The sequence below is a fragment of the Malus sylvestris genome, chromosome 12 (assembly GCF_916048215.2).
Source record: "Malus sylvestris chromosome 12, drMalSylv7.2, whole genome shotgun sequence".
In the NCBI taxonomy this organism is placed as follows: Eukaryota; Viridiplantae; Streptophyta; class Magnoliopsida; order Rosales; family Rosaceae; genus Malus; species Malus sylvestris.
Genome location: NC_062271.1, coordinates 32,242,998 through 32,260,262, shown reverse-complemented (window position 1 = coordinate 32,260,262; position 17,265 = coordinate 32,242,998). Strand labels below are relative to the sequence as shown.

At 39.1% G+C, this 17,265-nt stretch overlaps 4 protein-coding genes across 4 annotated transcripts; 3 read left to right on the top strand and 1 right to left on the bottom strand.

The window, feature by feature from the left end:
- Window positions 1-770: 770 nt before the first annotated feature.
- On the top strand, window positions 771-4,301 carry LOC126592080 (peptide chain release factor PrfB1, chloroplastic-like). The gene is made up of 7 exons (XM_050257834.1): window positions 771-1,083; window positions 1,440-1,499; window positions 1,620-1,840; window positions 2,328-2,531; window positions 2,927-3,142; window positions 3,413-3,599; window positions 3,850-4,301. The coding sequence occupies exons 1-7, from the start codon at window positions 906-908 to the stop codon at window positions 4,152-4,154; spliced, it is 1,371 nt and encodes a 456-aa protein (XP_050113791.1). The 5' UTR covers window positions 771-905; the 3' UTR covers window positions 4,155-4,301.
- Window positions 4,302-4,851: 550 nt separating this feature from the next.
- On the top strand, window positions 4,852-6,969 carry LOC126592084 (acyl carrier protein 2, mitochondrial-like). The gene is made up of 2 exons (XM_050257840.1): window positions 4,852-5,227; window positions 6,506-6,969. The coding sequence occupies exons 1-2, from the start codon at window positions 5,003-5,005 to the stop codon at window positions 6,680-6,682; spliced, it is 402 nt and encodes a 133-aa protein (XP_050113797.1). The 5' UTR covers window positions 4,852-5,002; the 3' UTR covers window positions 6,683-6,969.
- A 2,246-nt stretch (window positions 6,970-9,215) lies between these two features.
- Window positions 9,216-13,556, top strand: LOC126592081 (calreticulin-3-like). The gene is made up of 14 exons (XM_050257835.1): window positions 9,216-9,491; window positions 9,884-9,994; window positions 10,113-10,305; window positions 10,849-11,107; window positions 11,281-11,337; window positions 11,441-11,488; window positions 11,691-11,777; window positions 12,118-12,175; window positions 12,292-12,359; window positions 12,439-12,531; window positions 12,615-12,671; window positions 12,759-12,848; window positions 13,143-13,169; window positions 13,270-13,556. Exons 1-14 carry the CDS (start codon window positions 9,377-9,379, stop codon window positions 13,279-13,281), a joined length of 1,275 nt encoding a protein of 424 aa, XP_050113792.1. The 5' UTR covers window positions 9,216-9,376; the 3' UTR covers window positions 13,282-13,556.
- Window positions 13,557-14,222: 666 nt separating this feature from the next.
- LOC126592083 (uncharacterized) lies at window positions 14,223-17,157 on the bottom strand. Its single transcript, XM_050257839.1, has 8 exons — window positions 16,751-17,157; window positions 16,226-16,288; window positions 16,037-16,132; window positions 15,690-15,737; window positions 15,381-15,452; window positions 15,166-15,224; window positions 14,683-14,779; window positions 14,223-14,583 (listed from the first exon to the last, which is right to left on the bottom strand). Exons 1-8 carry the CDS (start codon window positions 17,099-17,101, stop codon window positions 14,431-14,433), a joined length of 939 nt encoding a protein of 312 aa, XP_050113796.1. The 5' UTR covers window positions 17,102-17,157; the 3' UTR covers window positions 14,223-14,430.
- Between the last annotated feature and the right edge of the window lie 108 nt (window positions 17,158-17,265).

Genomic DNA, 17,265 nt, shown 5'->3' with positions numbered 1-17,265 from the left:
CAAAACCACAAGTTCCAGTGAAGAATGTGCGCACAAAGTAAGGGTGAAAACAAACGTACCATTTTGATGGTTTCTTGCTGGAGGCTGCGAGTTGTCTCTGAAAGTCGGAGTTGGAGGTCGAGGCAAGGAGGCTATATACGAGATGAAACCCTAATTTTAAAACTATTTTTTATGCCGGTTTTGTCCTTAGGGCTTTTTTTGTGATGTCCAAAGAGGTTAATGGGTATAGGGTTCTGAATAAATTTTAGCCCATTTCGCATTTTCTACTTCTGAGACCATCTCCAACCCTGGGCTAAAAGCCAAATTACCCCCCAAATTACCCCCCAAACACTCTCCAACCTATGCTAAAATTTTAGGCTAAATGCCAAATGCTATTTCTGGGCCAAATACCCCCCAGCTTTCTCCCCGGGCTAAATGCGAAATGTTTATCGGAATTAAAATTTTTTTTAGATTAAAATGTGCATAAAATTAATTTACAATAATCTACATATTTATTTAAAAAAAAAATTGATTTAAGAAAAAAATTTAGGCTAATTTCATTCTTTAATAATTTCGGGCTAACATTTTAGGGTAGAAGGGTTGGAGCAGAAAAGATATTTCTGGGCTAAAAACTAAATTTTCCGGGCTAAAAAATTTGGCTTTTAGCCCAAGGGTTGGAGATGGTCTGAGCCCGTTTGATATTCTCTTGATATTTTTTTTTTTTGTTGGAATTTTTTATTTCATATGGGTATAGGGTCCGAAGAAGTGACTTATTTGTTATTGCAATTTGGTCCCGAACACCACCACACGTCACCCACAACGTACAAGCTATAGGCGGGTTTTCTTTGTTATCCATACAAATGGAGTCATGAAATATGTTGGTTTTGTGCAGAGCTTGAACTTGTTGTATCAGCGACACAGCAGCTATGGAGCGTCATCTTCGACCTGTGTGCAGCTCAACGGCCATCTTGTGCCCCTCGAAGCCTCTAATTACTAAGCTGCCACTGTTACTGCAAAAGGCCACTTTTTCTCCTTGCCGTTTACCCTCCTACACTTTCCCTTTATCTACAAAGCTTTCTACCTCTTATCCGCTTCGTCCCGCAGGTTTTCTCTTTGCGTTTCCATTCCTTGAGCTTTATGGTGCAATTTATTTATGGGATAATATATTGGGTTTGTTCTATTTTTCCGTTTTTGCGAGTGTGTGATTGCAAATTTGCAATTGGTTTTAAATATCTCATTAATTTTTTGATGGGTTTCTGGTTTTTACTTGCTTTGATTTCTCATGCTTAGTCTTTGAAAAATTCGATTTTGACGGTTGTAAGGTGGTGCATTTCACAGGACGTTACCGAAAGCAAAACACTTTTTATGCTCGACTTGTCTATTTTTTGATATTTTTATTGTTTATGTGCTGTAGAGAATGAATGCCGAATTGCTTACTGTTGATGTTTGATTTGGCTCAGTTTTACTGGCGACGCCGGAGAGCCAAGTGAGCACCGACGCCAAAGAATGGGCAATGCAAGGTCTGTTTTGAGTGTTTTCCAAGTTTGATTTGAATGAGAGCATGCTTGGTGTAGGATGGTGCTACTTTCATTTGCACATCAATCTGTGACAATGTTGTAATTTCTTCTTATGTCTCACAGATTTTTATTTCTTAAGAAAGGATGTAGAAACTGCCGCTATACGCGTCAAGGAGATAAGAGACTCTGCTTGTCTGCACAAGTTGGAACAAGAAGTAGCCGATTTAGAGTTGAAAGCAGCTGATACCGCCTTTTGGGATGATCGAGCTAAGGCTCAAGAAAACCTTTCGGCCCTGACTGATGTCAAAGACAGGATAAAATTGCTGAACGAGTTTAAATCACAGGTCTATGCCCAAATTTCTTTAATTCTGTTTAGAAGATTGTTTTCGCATCATTTCTTTGGGGTGACATGGCATCGTCTTTGTTTTTCTGGATAATATAGGTTGTGCTGAAGTGTGATATGATGATAATCATTTATAAAGTGGGCGGTTTTAATATGAGTGCCGAATAAAATCATTAGAATTTCTTCTAGCCAGATTTGTTTAGATTACGGAAATAGTGTACAGCAGAGGATAGATGACTAAATCAATTAGTTCAATATGGAGCCAATGCATGTATAAATATATAAAGTTAACATCACTCTAATCTATATGTTTTTGTTGGTCGGGACACTCTTATCTTCTTTATATATCACAATGCCCTCTATCAGACTATCTAGTAGGAGATCTTTTACTAATTTACTCTGCATACGTATAAACTCATTTACAAATATTGAATATCAGAAAGTAAGCTCCTCTTAAATTGCATTGTTGATCAAATGCATTAAATCAGGTTGAAGACGTAGAAACAATAGTCAAGCTAACTGAAGAGATGGACGCCATAGATCATGGACTTCTTGAAGAGGCTGCCAGTATCATCAAGGAATTGAACAAGGGAATGGATAGGTTTGAGTTAACTCAACTTCTTTCTGGGCCTTACGACAAAGAAGGTGCTGTCATCTTTATTACAGCCGGTGCTGGAGGTACTGATGCGCAGGTAATTAGAACATATGTGCGAAGCAAGAGCGACTACTTCTTTATGGTTCTTACAAGTTCGATGGGAATTTTAGATTCTGTGAGATGCATATATAGGTGCTGTAACACCATTACAATAAAACATATTGCATTTCTCATGAATGAATTTCTTTTAGAAATTAAGACACATCTATCTCATTCATACCTGGCCAAAAGTAGTTTGTCCCAGCTCGTTACTACTTTTGAGAATACTGCATGGGGATAGTGAGGCTTTTGTTTCAGCAATTACTGAATTTATCATTACCATCAACTATTCATTCTTTGTGCGGACTTCTATTCAGTTCCGTGGTTGTGTTAGCCTCTTTATTACATGCTTATGTTTTTCTTGTATAAAACCTTTGATAATTCTCAGTGCAGGATTGGGCCGAAATGTTACTCAGAATGTATGTGAGGTGGGCAGAAAAGCAAAGATACAAGACACGAGTAGTTGAGAAATCCCAGGGAGAGGAAGCTGGAATTAAGTCGGCGACAATTGAAGTTGAAGGCCGTTATGCTTATGGCTATTTGTCGGGGGAGAAAGGAACACACCGCATTGTAAGGCAGTCCCCTTTTAATGCCAAAGGTCTCCGCCAGGTATGGGTGAACCTTCTGGTAAACTATGAGTTACTGAACATTTAATTACAGAAACTGATTACGAGGGAAGATGGTTTTCCATATGTGGAGAGCTGACACACGTCAAGTTTGTTAAGTTGAACAGCGTTAGGTGCATAACTAGCTTCTTAAAAATTACTACTGAAAGTGTGAGTGTGTGTGTGTTGGGTGGGGGCGGGGGACGAATTGGAGGGAGACAGAGTTAGCACAACATATCCTATACTGTGTGTTCTAACTTGATGTTACGTGCAGACAAGTTTCTCTGGTGTTGACGTCATGCCACTTCTACCTGAGGAGTCTTTGAAAGTTGAATTACCTGAAGAGGACCTGGACATAAGTTTTTCAAGGGCAGGCGGAAAAGGAGGCCAGAATGTGAACAAAATTGAAAGTGCTGTCCGGATTACTCACATCCCCACTGGTGTTACCGTTCGCTGCACAGGTTTCATTAGCCCCATAATTTCTTTGTTGGTTTTCACCAATGGAAATTATTTCTCTCGTCATTGCATCAAATAAATATTTTCAGATTTTTATATTTTGTTTGTAGATTAAGGAAGAATGTTAGTTTCTGGCTCCGTTTTGATTTTGCCGCTGTGTGTAGCTACTGTGCTATCATTTTGGAATTGTGTAGCATAATAAAGAAGTATGCGAGCTTTGTGATGACCTCTATTTTCTTGACTACTACAATGCAGAGGAGAGATCCCAGCTTGCAAACAAGATCAAGGCTCTGGCCAGGTTGAAGGCCAAGCTGCTAGTGATTGCCGAGGAACAAAGGGCGTCGGAAATTAAGCAAATACGAGGAGACGTGGTGAAGGCAGAGTGGGGCCAACAAATAAGAAACTACGTGTTCCATCCATACAAACTCGTCAAGGACGTAAGGACGGGACACGAGACATCGGATATCACTTCCGTAATGGATGGTGATTTGGAGCCGTACATAAAAGCTTACCTGAAGTACAAATACAGTATGAAAGTGACTGCAACTGTAGCTAATTAAAGTAGAGCATGGGATTAATTAATTCTTAATGATCTGCATAATGCTTGAATTGTAAATACTAAATATGATTTGTATGTTTTCGGCTGACATAGTTTCGATGTTATACTTGTGCTGAGCAAAATTTGTCTACTAAACCTTACAGTTGAATCTGAGTATCCTATCAGTCCCATTCACATCGCTCATGCTTGCTGCTAAACCAAACACGATAAGATAGAGCTCCTATCAGTCCCATTTACATATACATGTTCCTTCATAATATTAATATATTGGGGAGTTTGGAAACTGGGAAGAAGAAAGAAGAATAATAATACCATACCATCAGGTGTGGCAAATTTGACTGCCAGAAAAACAAACAGAAACAGAGAAATGAAGACCATCACCATTCACCACCACCACCACCGCCATCTTCACTTTTCTTTCAACACCGCTTCAGCATTCCACCCCTCCACCACTCCAGGAAGGATGGAAGGAACAAGACTTGTAGACTAGTTACTGCTGGCGGTAAATCGGGTTCGGTTCAGTTATACTACTGCTTACTTGTTCGGTTGCCTTTCCGGCCCAACCCAACTTTAATTTGGGTCTGGACTTTGGAGGGAGGGTGAAAGTTTTTATTTCTCTCCGAAAAGCCCACATTTATCCATTCAACATTATACAAAAACGACGACGTCTGACACCAGAATGTGGCTCACGCTCAGCACTTTCTCTCGCGGTCTCACCCAACAGAACAGAAAAGGCCCTCTCTCTCTTGCCCCCCCCCCCTTCCTCTCGACTCATTCCTTCATTCAGTAACAGCCGACTGGTATACTGTAGCTAAGCAGCAGTAGAGGCGAGTGAAGAAACGGCTCTCAATGGCGGCGGCTGCGAGGAACTTACTACTCAAGCACCTGAGAGTGCAAGTTCAAACCGTGCCTTCGAACCCTAGCTCCACCGCCCCTCTCTTCCTTTCCCCCTTTGCCGCTATCAGACGCCGTCTCTTCTCCGAAGAGGTAAGGGGCACCTTCCTCGACAAGTCTGAGGTCACCGATCGTGTCGTCTCCGTCGTCAAGAACTTCCAGAAGGTCGATCCTTCCAAGGTATAACCTCCGATTTTCTCAGAAAATGGAATTGAAGTTTTATGTAAACCATTTCCTAATGAATTGCAAGGTTGAACTAGTAATTATTTGATTGTTTTTGTTGTAAAAGAAGATCATTTTGTGTTTGAGGAGTCGATTCTGTACTTTCTAAGATCCGTTTTATTGAATAATTAGGGTTTTGGTAATGTCAAATGTTGGGTCATGAAATATACGCCTATATGTGGATGCGGATTGAAATATTGCTATTTGGGTTTGTAAACATTTTGGGATGATGGTTCTTCCAATGCATCAGCAGCGGCTCATTGATTATTCAGTTTTTACACACTATTGTTTTTATGACAAACTGAAGTGCACAAGCAGAGAAAATTTTCTTTTTAGTTTTGCACAAATTTTTCAATAGAGCTTTGTTATGTTGTTTTGGTACCACCATGTGGCACAAAGCTCTAACCTTTTGCATCATATATTGTTTTCTCATTCAGTGCTTTGCAGATAGATATTCTTTATAAATTGCAGTTTTTGGTCCTCCAGGATTACTGGTGACCTCGAGAATCAGATATTTCATCTTTAAACTAGAATAGCTATGCGGGCTGAGATAACTATAGCCCTCCAGGATTATATGCTTAATCACAAATGTTACAATATTGACTGACATTGTTGATAAAGATGGGTTTGATCTCTGGTACTTGCATGTTATTTAGTAGTTGTAAATGTTTGATATTTCGTAAGCATTCTTTTTGTCTTTCTTCTTTGACCTTACACAAAGAATTGAATGTATTCCTCTATTTTGCTTTTACATCAGTTTCTTTATGGGATTAATGTCTGAACCACAACAATGTGGCCCCTTCTTATTTGTATTTGTTATTGTTTTGCTTGAGTTGGGGCTTACATGTTGTAACCAATATATGGTGAATGTCCCAAAGTCCGACGGATAGTGACATCCAGTGCTGGGATATGAGATTCCAAAAAGTGAATTGGCTTTTATCTGTATGTGGTTGTGACTATCAAACCTCTGCTGTTCTTTTCCCTTTTCTTTTCTAATGTTAATGTACGCACACCTTCATTTATGGCATGTTTCACCTTGAACTTAAATCACAATAAATGTGACGTTCTTTATTTCCAAATATATATGTATACGCAACTGACCTCAGAAATTCTATGTACATGTTCCTTTCCGTTCACATTTTATACTGATTTCGTTTGTATGGCCATTTTATTAGTATGTTTTCATTATATTTAAATAATCTAATCTCCTATGCACTGTTTTTCTTTTTTGGGTAGGTTACACCAAATGCTCATTTTGAAAGTGATCTGGGGTTAGATAGTTTAGATTCTGTGGAGATTGTGATGGCTCTGGAAGAGGAGTTTGGATTTGAGATCCCTGATAATGAAGCTGACAAGATCAAGTCAATTGGTCAAGCTGTGGACTTTATTTCTTCTCACCCTCAGGCGAAGTAGGGGAAGGGCATGAAGCTCCATTGTTAATTTTCTCCTGTTCACTGCAAGGATTTAGCTGTTAGAACTCTTGGATCCTCACACCTTGTTTCCCTCCAGTTTATAAAGGTGCCATTTTGGGATTCCTGCTCCTCCTATTAATGCTGTTTAAAGCAAGTGGTATTTTTGGTATGTTCAAAACTTGAATGTTTCGGTTCCAGTTTTATGGAAAGTGTGTTGAAAACAACTCTTTGATTGTTTCATTGATGTTTTGTTCAAATAAATACAATCCAGTTTATTGCTTAACAAAATTACAGTCTTATGTGATTACATTATCGTTGACGTTTATCTGTGGCTTTTGCTCTTATCCTCGACTCGAGTACCTAGTTTGTACTATATTGCTGGTTTGCCTTTCAATGGTTGTGCTAATATTCATTGGATGTAGATGTAGTATAAATTAATATCATGGTTGTGCATGTGTATGCTTTTATCCTAGGATTGGTGTTGATTAATATTCATCAACATTGTTCACTCTAGTTTTTATTCTATTGTCTTGGGCATGCCTGCTTCTCCTCTAGTTCTTTAAATTGACTCCTCTAAGAAGGCAATGGCATAATGATACATTAGTTTTCCTTCCATGTTGTTAGCAATCAATCATAACACGGTCTAGTTTTTATGCAAATGAATGAATGGGCGAAAGGAATGAAGCCATAAGTCCGCTTTCATCATGTTGTATCATTGACATGAAACGCTCAGGTGTGGCCGTGTCATGTAAGTAAATATCACAAGATGGTCCGAGGACCAAGATAGAGGGGGGAAGAAGAAGACTGAAAAGTCCATGCTTGACGTAAGTCGTCGTCTCATTCATTTACCTTTCAATTACGGCCCCTTTATTCCACTGTCCACACTCTCTCCTCTTTTATTGGCCAACACTACGCAACAGTGAGTGAGTGGCCCAGACTCGCAGACTACACTGGCTTTGGCTGGGAGATGACTTTGAATGTTGAGTCAACAAACGTACCAGGAAAGGAATGCCCTTCTTCTTCCACAACATTTACAATTATACATTTTGGCTTGGCTTGGCTTGGTGCCGGCTCGTTTGAAGGTTTTACTCGATAAAGCGCTTTTACTCACTAGTATTTTTTGTCAGTAGCACTTGTTCGTAGGGCTTATATGAAAAAGCAATGTGTTGTTTGACAAGCAACTAAATAGGTGCTTCTACATTGCACAGAAGCGCTTTTAATACTGTAGTAGTGTTCGGCTGCCAAATGAAAAATGCAGTTCAGTAGTGATAAATTAAGGACATTATTTTCCAAGGAGCTCGTCTTTCTCCCTCATACCAGATATGCATCAAGTTCATCTCAATGCAATCACTGCAACCAGAGAGAGGTGTCGAGGGGTGAGGGTCACCGGCCGATGTCACTGGGCTGGTTGAATCAGAGAGATCTTGGGGTGGGGAATAATTCGACGCGAAGGAGGCTTGCAAGAGGGTCACCGTCGGAAATCTCTGACGAGTCGACAGTCCCAGAGAGTCTAAAACAATTATGATATTTTGTAGAATTTTCAACTTAAAAAATAGGGGTAGTTACGGAGTTGAAAAGCTTCATCAAAGGGACCAAATGCTTCCCGGTTTTTCACTTGGCAACACTTTTGAGATAAAAAATAAAAAACTTCTCAAAAAACCACTCTAAGTGCTTTTACTTCTTATCCAAAGCACCTTTAAAAATATTGCCAATTGACTATTTTTCTAAATGAAAATGCTTTCACTTATTAGAGGATGTTTTTAAATCTCCAAAAGCATCATCCAAACAAGCCATAAATCTTGCTCTCCTAACTTGTACAGTCTGTCATGATTAATTGCAAAGCCTTATCTTCCCAGTTGTAGTTGTAGCGAATTTCTTCACCTTCTAGTCTAGTCCTCTTATTTTGGATAATACTAACCGTATGTGAAATGCAACCTGCCATGTATTAACGAAACGACAAAAGACTAATTATATATTCAAACTTGTTTAGTTAAGTTAGTTAGAGCAGTGTGCTTGTATTCAGCTTAGATTAATTTAATGTATAGTATCTGTTTGTATCACATTATCAAATAATAATATACATATAAAATAAGGAAAATTAAAGAAAAGTTCTAAAAAACTTTAGTTTTTAATCAAAAATATCCTTAACATTAAAAATGAACAATACCTAAAATGGTTCATTAAGATTCACTATAAAATATTAATTTGTGATTGTGCAGCGGCTGGGCTGGGCGCACCGACGAGGAATTCAACATATAATCATTCACATCATCGAATTTAGGACAAAACAATACATAATAATTATTAATTAATGTCGTAAGATTTAAATTCCAAGAATTTTGATTGGGTGGTGCAACTCATCGTTCTTCTCTGATTGGTTGAATGCATATAAAAGACCAAGTCAAGAGAGAAGGAGGTGAGAGTCTCTTCCAAACTCCACGGCATACGCAGACTTGTACCCCACATGACGACCAACTCACTCCAACACTAAACTAAAGTCAGACTAGTCAGTCTTCCATTTCTCATTTCGAAGGGGTAGGGGAAGGGGAGGGCATCCCCGAAATTACATGGGAGACTTGGGGGCAAGCTTTTGCATCCCCTGCTATAAGTAAACCAATAATACAAACTCTATCTCCCAATCTGCTCTTGGCTTTTGGCTTTTGTCATTGCAATTCTTGCACTTGCGCAGGCAAATATGGCGAAGCGGCAAAAGCATGATGAGCTGCTTCTGCTAGTATTATCACTCTCCTTGCTCTCCTTTTGCTTTCGTTCTTCGCTTTCGGAGATCATTTTCGAGGAGCGCTTCGACGGTATGTATCCATCCTTCTCTCTCCTCCCACTTGCAACTTTCGCTTCAATCTGTTTACTTTCCGCTTGAGATTTTACTTTTTTACTACTTTGCTAACTTTGTTCTGGTTGAATGCTGTGGCTAACTGTCTAACTCTCATTTCCTAGTTTCCCTATCTCCTCTCTCTCTCTGTGACTTTGACAAAATATCTATGATTTTCTTTTTCTTCGAAAAATAAATAAATTTTGGGCCGCAGTAAGCTGGTAATAGCGAACTTTTGTACAGTTAGTTGGTTGACTTGACTGTGTGTTTGAACAACATGTAAAAAAAGTAACAAGTAAGACCAAGAATTGATCTTTCATCTTTCATTCCACCGGAAAATTAATCAGTTAATCTTGATTTGTTGTGGAGTAGACGACGGATGGCGAAGCCGTTGGGTAAAATCTGACTGGAAAAGCAGTGAAGGTAAAGCAGGTTCCTTTAAACATACAGCCGGAAAGTGGGCCGGTGACCACGATGATAGAGGTATCTTCTGATTACCAATTATTCATTCATCACTGCTTGTTTCTTACTAATAACTTACCAACAGTCAAGGTGGTTAAACTTGTGGTTTTCATTTATCATGGCATACGAAATCTTGCAGGAATTCAGACATCTAATGATGCCAAGCATTTTGCCATATCTGCAAAGATACCGGAGTTCAGCAACAAGAACAGGACGTTGGTCCTCCAATACTCGATCAAATTTGAGCAGGAAATTGAATGTGGCGGCGGTTACATAAAGCTTATGTCTGGATTTGTTAATCAGAAGAAATTCGGCGGGGACACTCCATACAGGTTAGAATTTCAACTCTCTACGTCGCAGGATGAAATGTTTTGAGGCATGTTCATATGATCTGGTCCTTCATTCTTAAGAACACAATGTAGTTGAAAAGGACTTATTACAGGCACATTCGGTTTTCTAGATGTAGTTTATTCATATGATGAGAGTTTCGTAGTGGTCAAATGCAGCCATATGTCAGTGCATATATACCGTATGTGAATGGTGGCCAGGTTGTGCACGTAGAAATTCTTTTTAGTCAATCACCATTCCACAACACTTGGTAGTCAGTTGGATGACACATGATCATTTTATAGTAGCGATTTGAAACTCGTGTCTTAATCAAAGAGCACCTTTTCTAAATTTTGTAGACTGAACTGCCATGATGAGGTTCCTAAAATTGCTCTGTATAGTTCATACTTCATACGGGGAATTTCGGTGGTATCTGATACCATAGAAATTGCCGACATATAAAAGGCCAGATTGCATGTTTATGTATGACGTTCTTTCTTCTTCTCTTTTCCAAAATTCTGAATGTTTGCTGAACTTTTTGTGTGTAGTTTAATGTTTGGCCCCGATATATGTGGCACGGACACAAAGAAGCTCCATGTCATACTCTCCTACCAAGGCCAGAATTACCCCGTCAAGAAGGCCTTAGAGTGTGAAACTGACAAGTTGACTCATTTCTACACATTCATTCTTCGGCCTGATGCAACTTATAGTGTCCTAATAGACAACCGAGAAAAGGATTCTGGAAGCATGTACACAGATTGGGATATTCTTCCTCCAAGAAAGATAAAAGATGTTACTGCAAAGAAGGTAGATAAAACATGATTAGTTAGAAAGGGGTTCTAACTAACTATATTATAATGTTCTCAAAACTCCAGGAAATCTTTTGAGCAACCTTTTCTTAAAAATAATTAAGTTATAAAATTTAACTCTTTACAATTTCGTATTTTAACTTAAAAGTATCATTTTTTTGTCCATTACAGCCAGCAGACTGGGATCTTAGAGAATACATTGATGATCCTAATCACATCAAACCTGAGGTATGGGAACTTTTTTTCGTCTCTTCCTAATGCTTGTCTCTGAGACATATCTGTTCAGTAGATGTCTTACGTGCTACTATTGATGCATATCTTGGTATTGCAGGGATATGATTCAATTCCGAGAGAAATTCCAGATCCAAAAGCAAAAGAGGTTAGTTGATTAGTTACGGAGCTGTACTATACCCGACATTTGTTTGATCATTTTGATTTTGGACTCTTCTTTGTGTTTTGTAATATTATCTTCCCCTTTTCTAGTTTGATTTTTAGTGTTTTCCTCCTGGGGTTTGATGCATACTTGTGGCAAGTTATGAATTTTAATCAAGCAGTTTCGTGTTTTCCCCTCTTCTAATTAGCCCGAAGACTGGGATGATGAAGAGAACGGTCTGTGGAAAGCTCCAAAGATACCAAATCCAGCTTACAAGGGACCATGGAGACCCAAGGTTGGTACTGTAGGTTGATTAAGGTTTTGCGAGTAGCAGATAGGGTGCATTTTTGCTCACCACCATAAACTATAGTGTATGCTCACCATACACCTAATCAATTCACACATCTCCTTTCACTTAACCTTGGTTAGTTTTTTTTTTTCAAAATTTTATAAGTAAAATTTAATGTGAAAGTTAACTAGAGTTAGGTGAAAGGACACTTGTCAATTGATTAGGTGTATGGTGAGCACACACTATAGTTATGGTGGTGAGCAAAAATGCTCCAGTATCAGAAAAACCAGATGTCGATTCTTTTCCGCAGTTTCTAATTACCATGTGATTTCTTCTGATATGTCAGAAAATCAAGAACCCTAATTACAAGGGGAAATGGAAGATTCCTTGGATTGATAATCCAGGTAACTTTAAATAGATAACTATATAATTTATCTGTCTATATTGGTGTACATAACTACAACAGCAATTCTAGAGGGGAAAAAAATATGCTGAGTTTCATTTTTGTTCTCCTATGCAGAGTTTGAAGATGATCCTGATCTCTATGTGCTTAAGCCAATTAAGTATGTTGGTATCGAAGTTTGGCAGGTAGGACGTTTTCCATTTGCTAGAGGATCGTATGATCATTAGTTCATTACGTTAAAGGGGGTGAAATAATGCGATGCAGGTAAAGGCTGGTTCAGTTTTCGACAACGTTTTAATTTGTGATGATCCGGATTATGCAAAACAAGTGGTCGAGGAAGTTTTCGCCAATAGAGAGGTAAGCCTTTTTTTACTGTTACTAGTATTCTCCAGTTCTCGGGCATATATTTCATCATATGCATTTCTCTTATGGCATTTCAGGTCGAAAAGGATGCCCTTGAAGAAGCAGAAAAAAGGAGGAAAGCGCAAGAGGAAGAGGTTCGTGGCCGACATAAATGGTTATTAGAATTTCCTGTCAGGTTTAGTTGAATTCCATTCATTAATTTTTGAGCTCCTATTGTGCAGGAAGCTCAAAGAGCAAGAGAAGAGGGTGAAAGGAGAAGAAGAGATAGGGATCGAGGTCACCGGGACAGGCATAGAGACAGATACCGAAGGGTGTGTTTGAATCTTTTTAATACTTTCATACAACTTTCATCCAGTATAGACTTTTTCTATGATCACCTTTGCAATAAAAGGCATTCAAATCTCATCTTGCCTAACCAGTTAGCTCTCGGTCTCATGATATCCTCTTCCCAATGTTGAAAGAGGCCTCAAGTTCGAATCCCCCTCCCCATGATCAAATAATTGGACATTTCGTTGCAATAAATTGACGTAGTCTCAGTGATTTAAGTTGTAACTTGAATGTTTTTCTTGCCTGCTTCTTCTAACTTTGGATGTTTTATCCTGCAGCACCGTCACTGGGATGACTATGATCATGTAAGTACCAATATTCATGCTCCCTATGTATTTGTATAAATAAACTCAAGATTTTATTGCACGCGCACAAATTTATTTACTGATTGGTCTGCGGTTGCAGGACGAGCTATGATTGGATTTCCTCCACCCCCCAGCTTCCTTGCGGTTTCGTTTTGAAGAGATTGACAGTCACTTTTTTCTGCCTTCGTTTCCGAGAAATGCAGTCACTTTTCCTTCATGTTTTAAAATGTCCTTGGCCGTGTAACTTTATTTCTGAATGTATTCTGTATAATGTATTTTTCGTAAAGTTAGCTTCCGCATGTAATTGTTTATTAATAAAAAACAAGTCCACATGTTATAATTTGAGCAGGACGGACAGTATTGTGACGTGCCTGTACTCTTTTGTTCCTTCATATGGTTACAAATTATCCTCGTCCTCTACCTGTATTTAATTCCGAACTCCTCACCCTATCCAAACTTCCGAGCTCAAATCACGCAGGTTGTCCGAGTTACCTCCCTTGTTTCCAAGATACGCCCAAGTTTGAAGACGATGAGCCTGCAGTTGTGTACAATGATGTGTGCTGCCAAACGGCATTTGAACAACGTGATTATTACAGCTGCAAGAGTGGATTACAATGGTATGTTGTACTGGTCGGTTGGTGGCACCTATAATGCAGGGTTGGAGAACCAGCTGGAACTGGTATGTGCCCAGCCTCGGTGCTTGGGAGTAGAAGAAAGAAGATGATGATCAAATGAATGGATTTGAATGGCTTTTGATAGACAGGTTTCCTTGGACCAAAAGATTTGGGATAATTCCTTCCCAAAATTGGTTAAGAACCTTCCCAAAATTGGTTAAGAACCAAGTCGACCGCAGCGGCTACGAGTTATGGGTGGAAGCTTTCCACCCAAACAATGAGGGTATGCCAATCCGCACAAGTGCCAAGCGATCATTTCATTTGCTTGCTTTACGTTTTTTGCATGCATTGGTATGCCAATTCATGAAGTGGTTACAGTTAATAGCTTGCAATATCATTGTTTCTTGACCTTCTATCAAGCGCCAATCAGCACAATAAGTTATCAATACCTGCAAAATTATCTATAATGCTAATCCCGAAATCTTCGCCAATTCAACCGTTAAACATCTATTGCAAATTATAACAAAACTTCTAAAACTTTACAACATCGTGTTGTCCCCACGGGATTAATACAATCAAAAGGTTGAACCTAAAATGTCATTCACTTCAGGTGACGCCACATTGTTAAATAGAAATGTGCAAACCGTCTAGCGCCTTCGCACAGCAGAGCTTGACCCACGCTGGACTGCAGCTGGCTGCTGAGCCTGACCAGCTGGCTGACCAGCACCCTCCTCTGCCATGTTCATTGCTTGGGTAATGGCATTCATGACAATTAGCCCAAGAGGGATCGCGTACATCCACTGATAACATTTGAGTAAGGTCAGAACTTATTCTGTCGACACTATCAGCGCAATTAACAGAAGAAAGCTATGGACACAATTAATTCTGTCGATACTCACATATTTAGCCCAAAAAGACTTTTCTGGTGGTGGTATAATTTCACCATCTCCTACCTCACCCCCAACCCCAAGAATATCCTCAGCAAACACTGGAGCTCTGTGGAAACATTTGGCAATAAGATATTTACATAGACATGATGATCAGCATAATGATGAAGCTATATAAATAGTATCAGCATTTAACTTTAAGCAATTGGATCATTCCATACATTACTAATCCGCCACACATACCCTCATATATAATGCAGATCAACCAGATTAAATGGCAATTTCATAGCCACATTTTCTACCCATAACCGGAAAATAATCAAAATCAACAGAATTGATACCAATGCACCGTCTATTCTCTTAGATAATAAGATTCACCATTTTCTACTGACAGAAGTTGAAATAATTTGAAACCTTCTGTGACAGTTTAAGCAAGCAAACCATGCCAGGATCAGAACATATACTGGATAAAGAACAAATGCAAAAGAAATTCACCTTGGTGCCTGCTCACTATTCTTCAAAACCGTGTGAGAGTTAAAGGACCATTTTTCAGGCTGAAAATACAAATAACAAAAGCCATTGAATTAAGGTATGCTAATTCAACTAAACTCTATTTACATCCTCAAAAATAGGGTTTGAGGTATCGTATTTCAGTCATCTTAGGTTCATAAACAAAAAAACCAGGAACAAAAGGGTTGATCCCAACTTACAAGTTTCATTTGCCGAGGGTATGGACATGCCCCAGGAGAACCATAATTAACTGCCAAAATGTTAGTTCCATCCTGCAAAAACAAATTTAATCAAAGATAAAAATTCCATATGATAAAAAAAATTAACAAAAATTGTGTTCCATTTATCTCTGGGTCTAATTTGAAAATCATGCTGATTGGAGAACATTCTTAGAACTGTTCCCATTAAGATTACAGTGACTGATACATAGGAGTTTAGAAGTAAAACCAAAGGGTAACATGCGAAAAACAACAGCAAGAGTTTACAACTCGATCAAATTTGAAGGTTACCGTGTGTATAACAAAATGCTCATCCAAACCCTCTCGTGGAAGACATCTCTGGATATTTAGAAACATTGTTAGTATACCTGCAGCTTTACTAAATCACATATACATGTACCCATAAAACCATTAGAGATAAACAGCATGTACAGCTACAATGCTGTTACAGTAGTAATTATGATCAAAAGAAGTTACTCTGACAGAAAACAAAAAAAGTTACAGGAACTTCTTGTTTCAAGCATAGTTTCAGATTGCAAATATACAAGATGGTGCAAAGAAACACAATTAGAAAGGATATGATCTGCTGGAAATAATAGAACCAAATCCTTGCTTAACAGAGGGCACTTAAGACTTACCGCTTTTACTGACGAAATGACATAATCCCTCCCAGGAGGATTCAAAACACTTGATGGCAATCTTATCCTATAGAAGTCATCTCCCTTCAATAGCAACTGCAAGAAAAAACATTGACATTTCAAATAAAGACAGAAACCAATTGGAAATGAGAAAAGCAAAAAAGGACAAGTTTAGAGGAGAAAGCTTACTGCAAACTTCTCCTTCTCCTCTTCGGTAAAGGCATTCCTCGAAAACCGCAGCTTTGTGAGTGTCTGTGACCAATACAACCATGTCATGGTTAAGCTACTTCTTAGGTTTCTACAAATATAAAGCGATATACAAGGCCTGAGAGTGCTTAAGTTGGAGAAACTAAGCCTGACACGGTGATCGTATAGGTGCTAAAGTTACTAGTATTAAGTAAAATTCCTAAGTTCATCAGCATGTGCTTGCGTCCATTGCCTTGCACCTAAAGAATTTATCAACAATACATTCCTTTCTTTTCGGTTTTTGCCTAAATTTCTATGCAACCGTTTTACAAGACAAACAAATCCAGTTCAAAATATAGAATGCGATCTCAAATCATCAATAACCAGAACCCCGATTCAATGACAACCAAATCCAACTGCAAAACCTGAAATTGCAGTTGAAAACTCTCTCATTCACAAAAAAGTTTCCTCCTTTTCTGAGCAACCAAAACATACAAGAAAAAAACTAAAAAGAAGGAAGCAACCAACCTGACCACCGTGATTCCACGTCTTTAAGCGAGCACTGAAGGTACCAGCCGGCGAGAAATCAGAGTCCCCAAAGGCGTGATGGAGCTGGAACTGGATCTTTGAGTCCGAATCCGGATCCGAAAACCTCTTCCGGGTCGTCGATGCAGTTGTTGATGGTGGCGGAGGCGTGGATCGTGTGAATGTGAGATCAGGAGACTTGGTGTGCAGCCCTCCTTCTAGACCGAACTCCTCGTCGTCCACCAGGAGCTCATCGGATTGGAAAGCTGCTGCTACTGTAAAACAGAGCACGGCGGAGATTACGAAGATCAACCGCCAGTGGGACGACTGACAGGAGGAGAGAGAGAGCGCCATCGAGTTTCAGTTGAAGTCCGCGACTTTTGTGAGGAGGAGAGAGAGAGAATGAGAGGACTGGAGGTGAATGATAATAGGGCCCCAAAAGTGAAAATCGTAATGGGCCTGGGCCGGCCTTAAAATATATTAACTCACGAGGGCATATCAGGAAAACAAATATTATA

What these genes read in the sequence shown, in the direction of transcription:
- LOC126592080 (XM_050257834.1), top strand. Translation starts at nt 906, where the DNA reads ATGGAGCGTCATCTTCGACCTGTGTGCAGCTCAACGGCCATCTTGTGC. An exon ending in CAAAGAATGGGCAATGCAAG is followed by an intron (nt 1,500 to 1,619) that starts GTCTGTTTTGAG and finishes TATGTCTCACAG; the next exon opens with ATTTTTATTTCTTAAGAAAG. An exon ending in TGTTACCGTTCGCTGCACAG is followed by an intron (nt 3,600 to 3,849) that starts GTTTCATTAGCC and finishes ACTACAATGCAG; the next exon opens with AGGAGAGATCCCAGCTTGCA.
- LOC126592084 (XM_050257840.1), top strand. Translation starts at nt 5,003, where the DNA reads ATGGCGGCGGCTGCGAGGAACTTACTACTCAAGCACCTGAGAGTGCAA. An exon ending in AGAAGGTCGATCCTTCCAAG is followed by an intron (nt 5,228 to 6,505) that starts GTATAACCTCCG and finishes TTTTTTGGGTAG; the next exon opens with GTTACACCAAATGCTCATTT.
- LOC126592081 (XM_050257835.1), top strand. Translation starts at nt 9,377, where the DNA reads ATGGCGAAGCGGCAAAAGCATGATGAGCTGCTTCTGCTAGTATTATCA. An exon ending in AAGATGTTACTGCAAAGAAG is followed by an intron (nt 11,108 to 11,280) that starts GTAGATAAAACA and finishes TGTCCATTACAG; the next exon opens with CCAGCAGACTGGGATCTTAG. An exon ending in TTGGTATCGAAGTTTGGCAG is followed by an intron (nt 12,360 to 12,438) that starts GTAGGACGTTTT and finishes AATGCGATGCAG; the next exon opens with GTAAAGGCTGGTTCAGTTTT.
- LOC126592083 (XM_050257839.1), bottom strand. Translation starts at nt 17,101, where the DNA reads ATGGCGCTCTCTCTCTCCTCCTGTCAGTCGTCCCACTGGCGGTTGATC. An exon ending in CGTGGAATCACGGTGGTCAG is followed by an intron (nt 16,289 to 16,750) that starts GTTGGTTGCTTC and finishes TATTGGTCACAG; the next exon opens with ACACTCACAAAGCTGCGGTT. An exon ending in AATAGTGAGCAGGCACCAAG is followed by an intron (nt 14,780 to 15,165) that starts GTGAATTTCTTT and finishes ATGTTTCCACAG; the next exon opens with AGCTCCAGTGTTTGCTGAGG.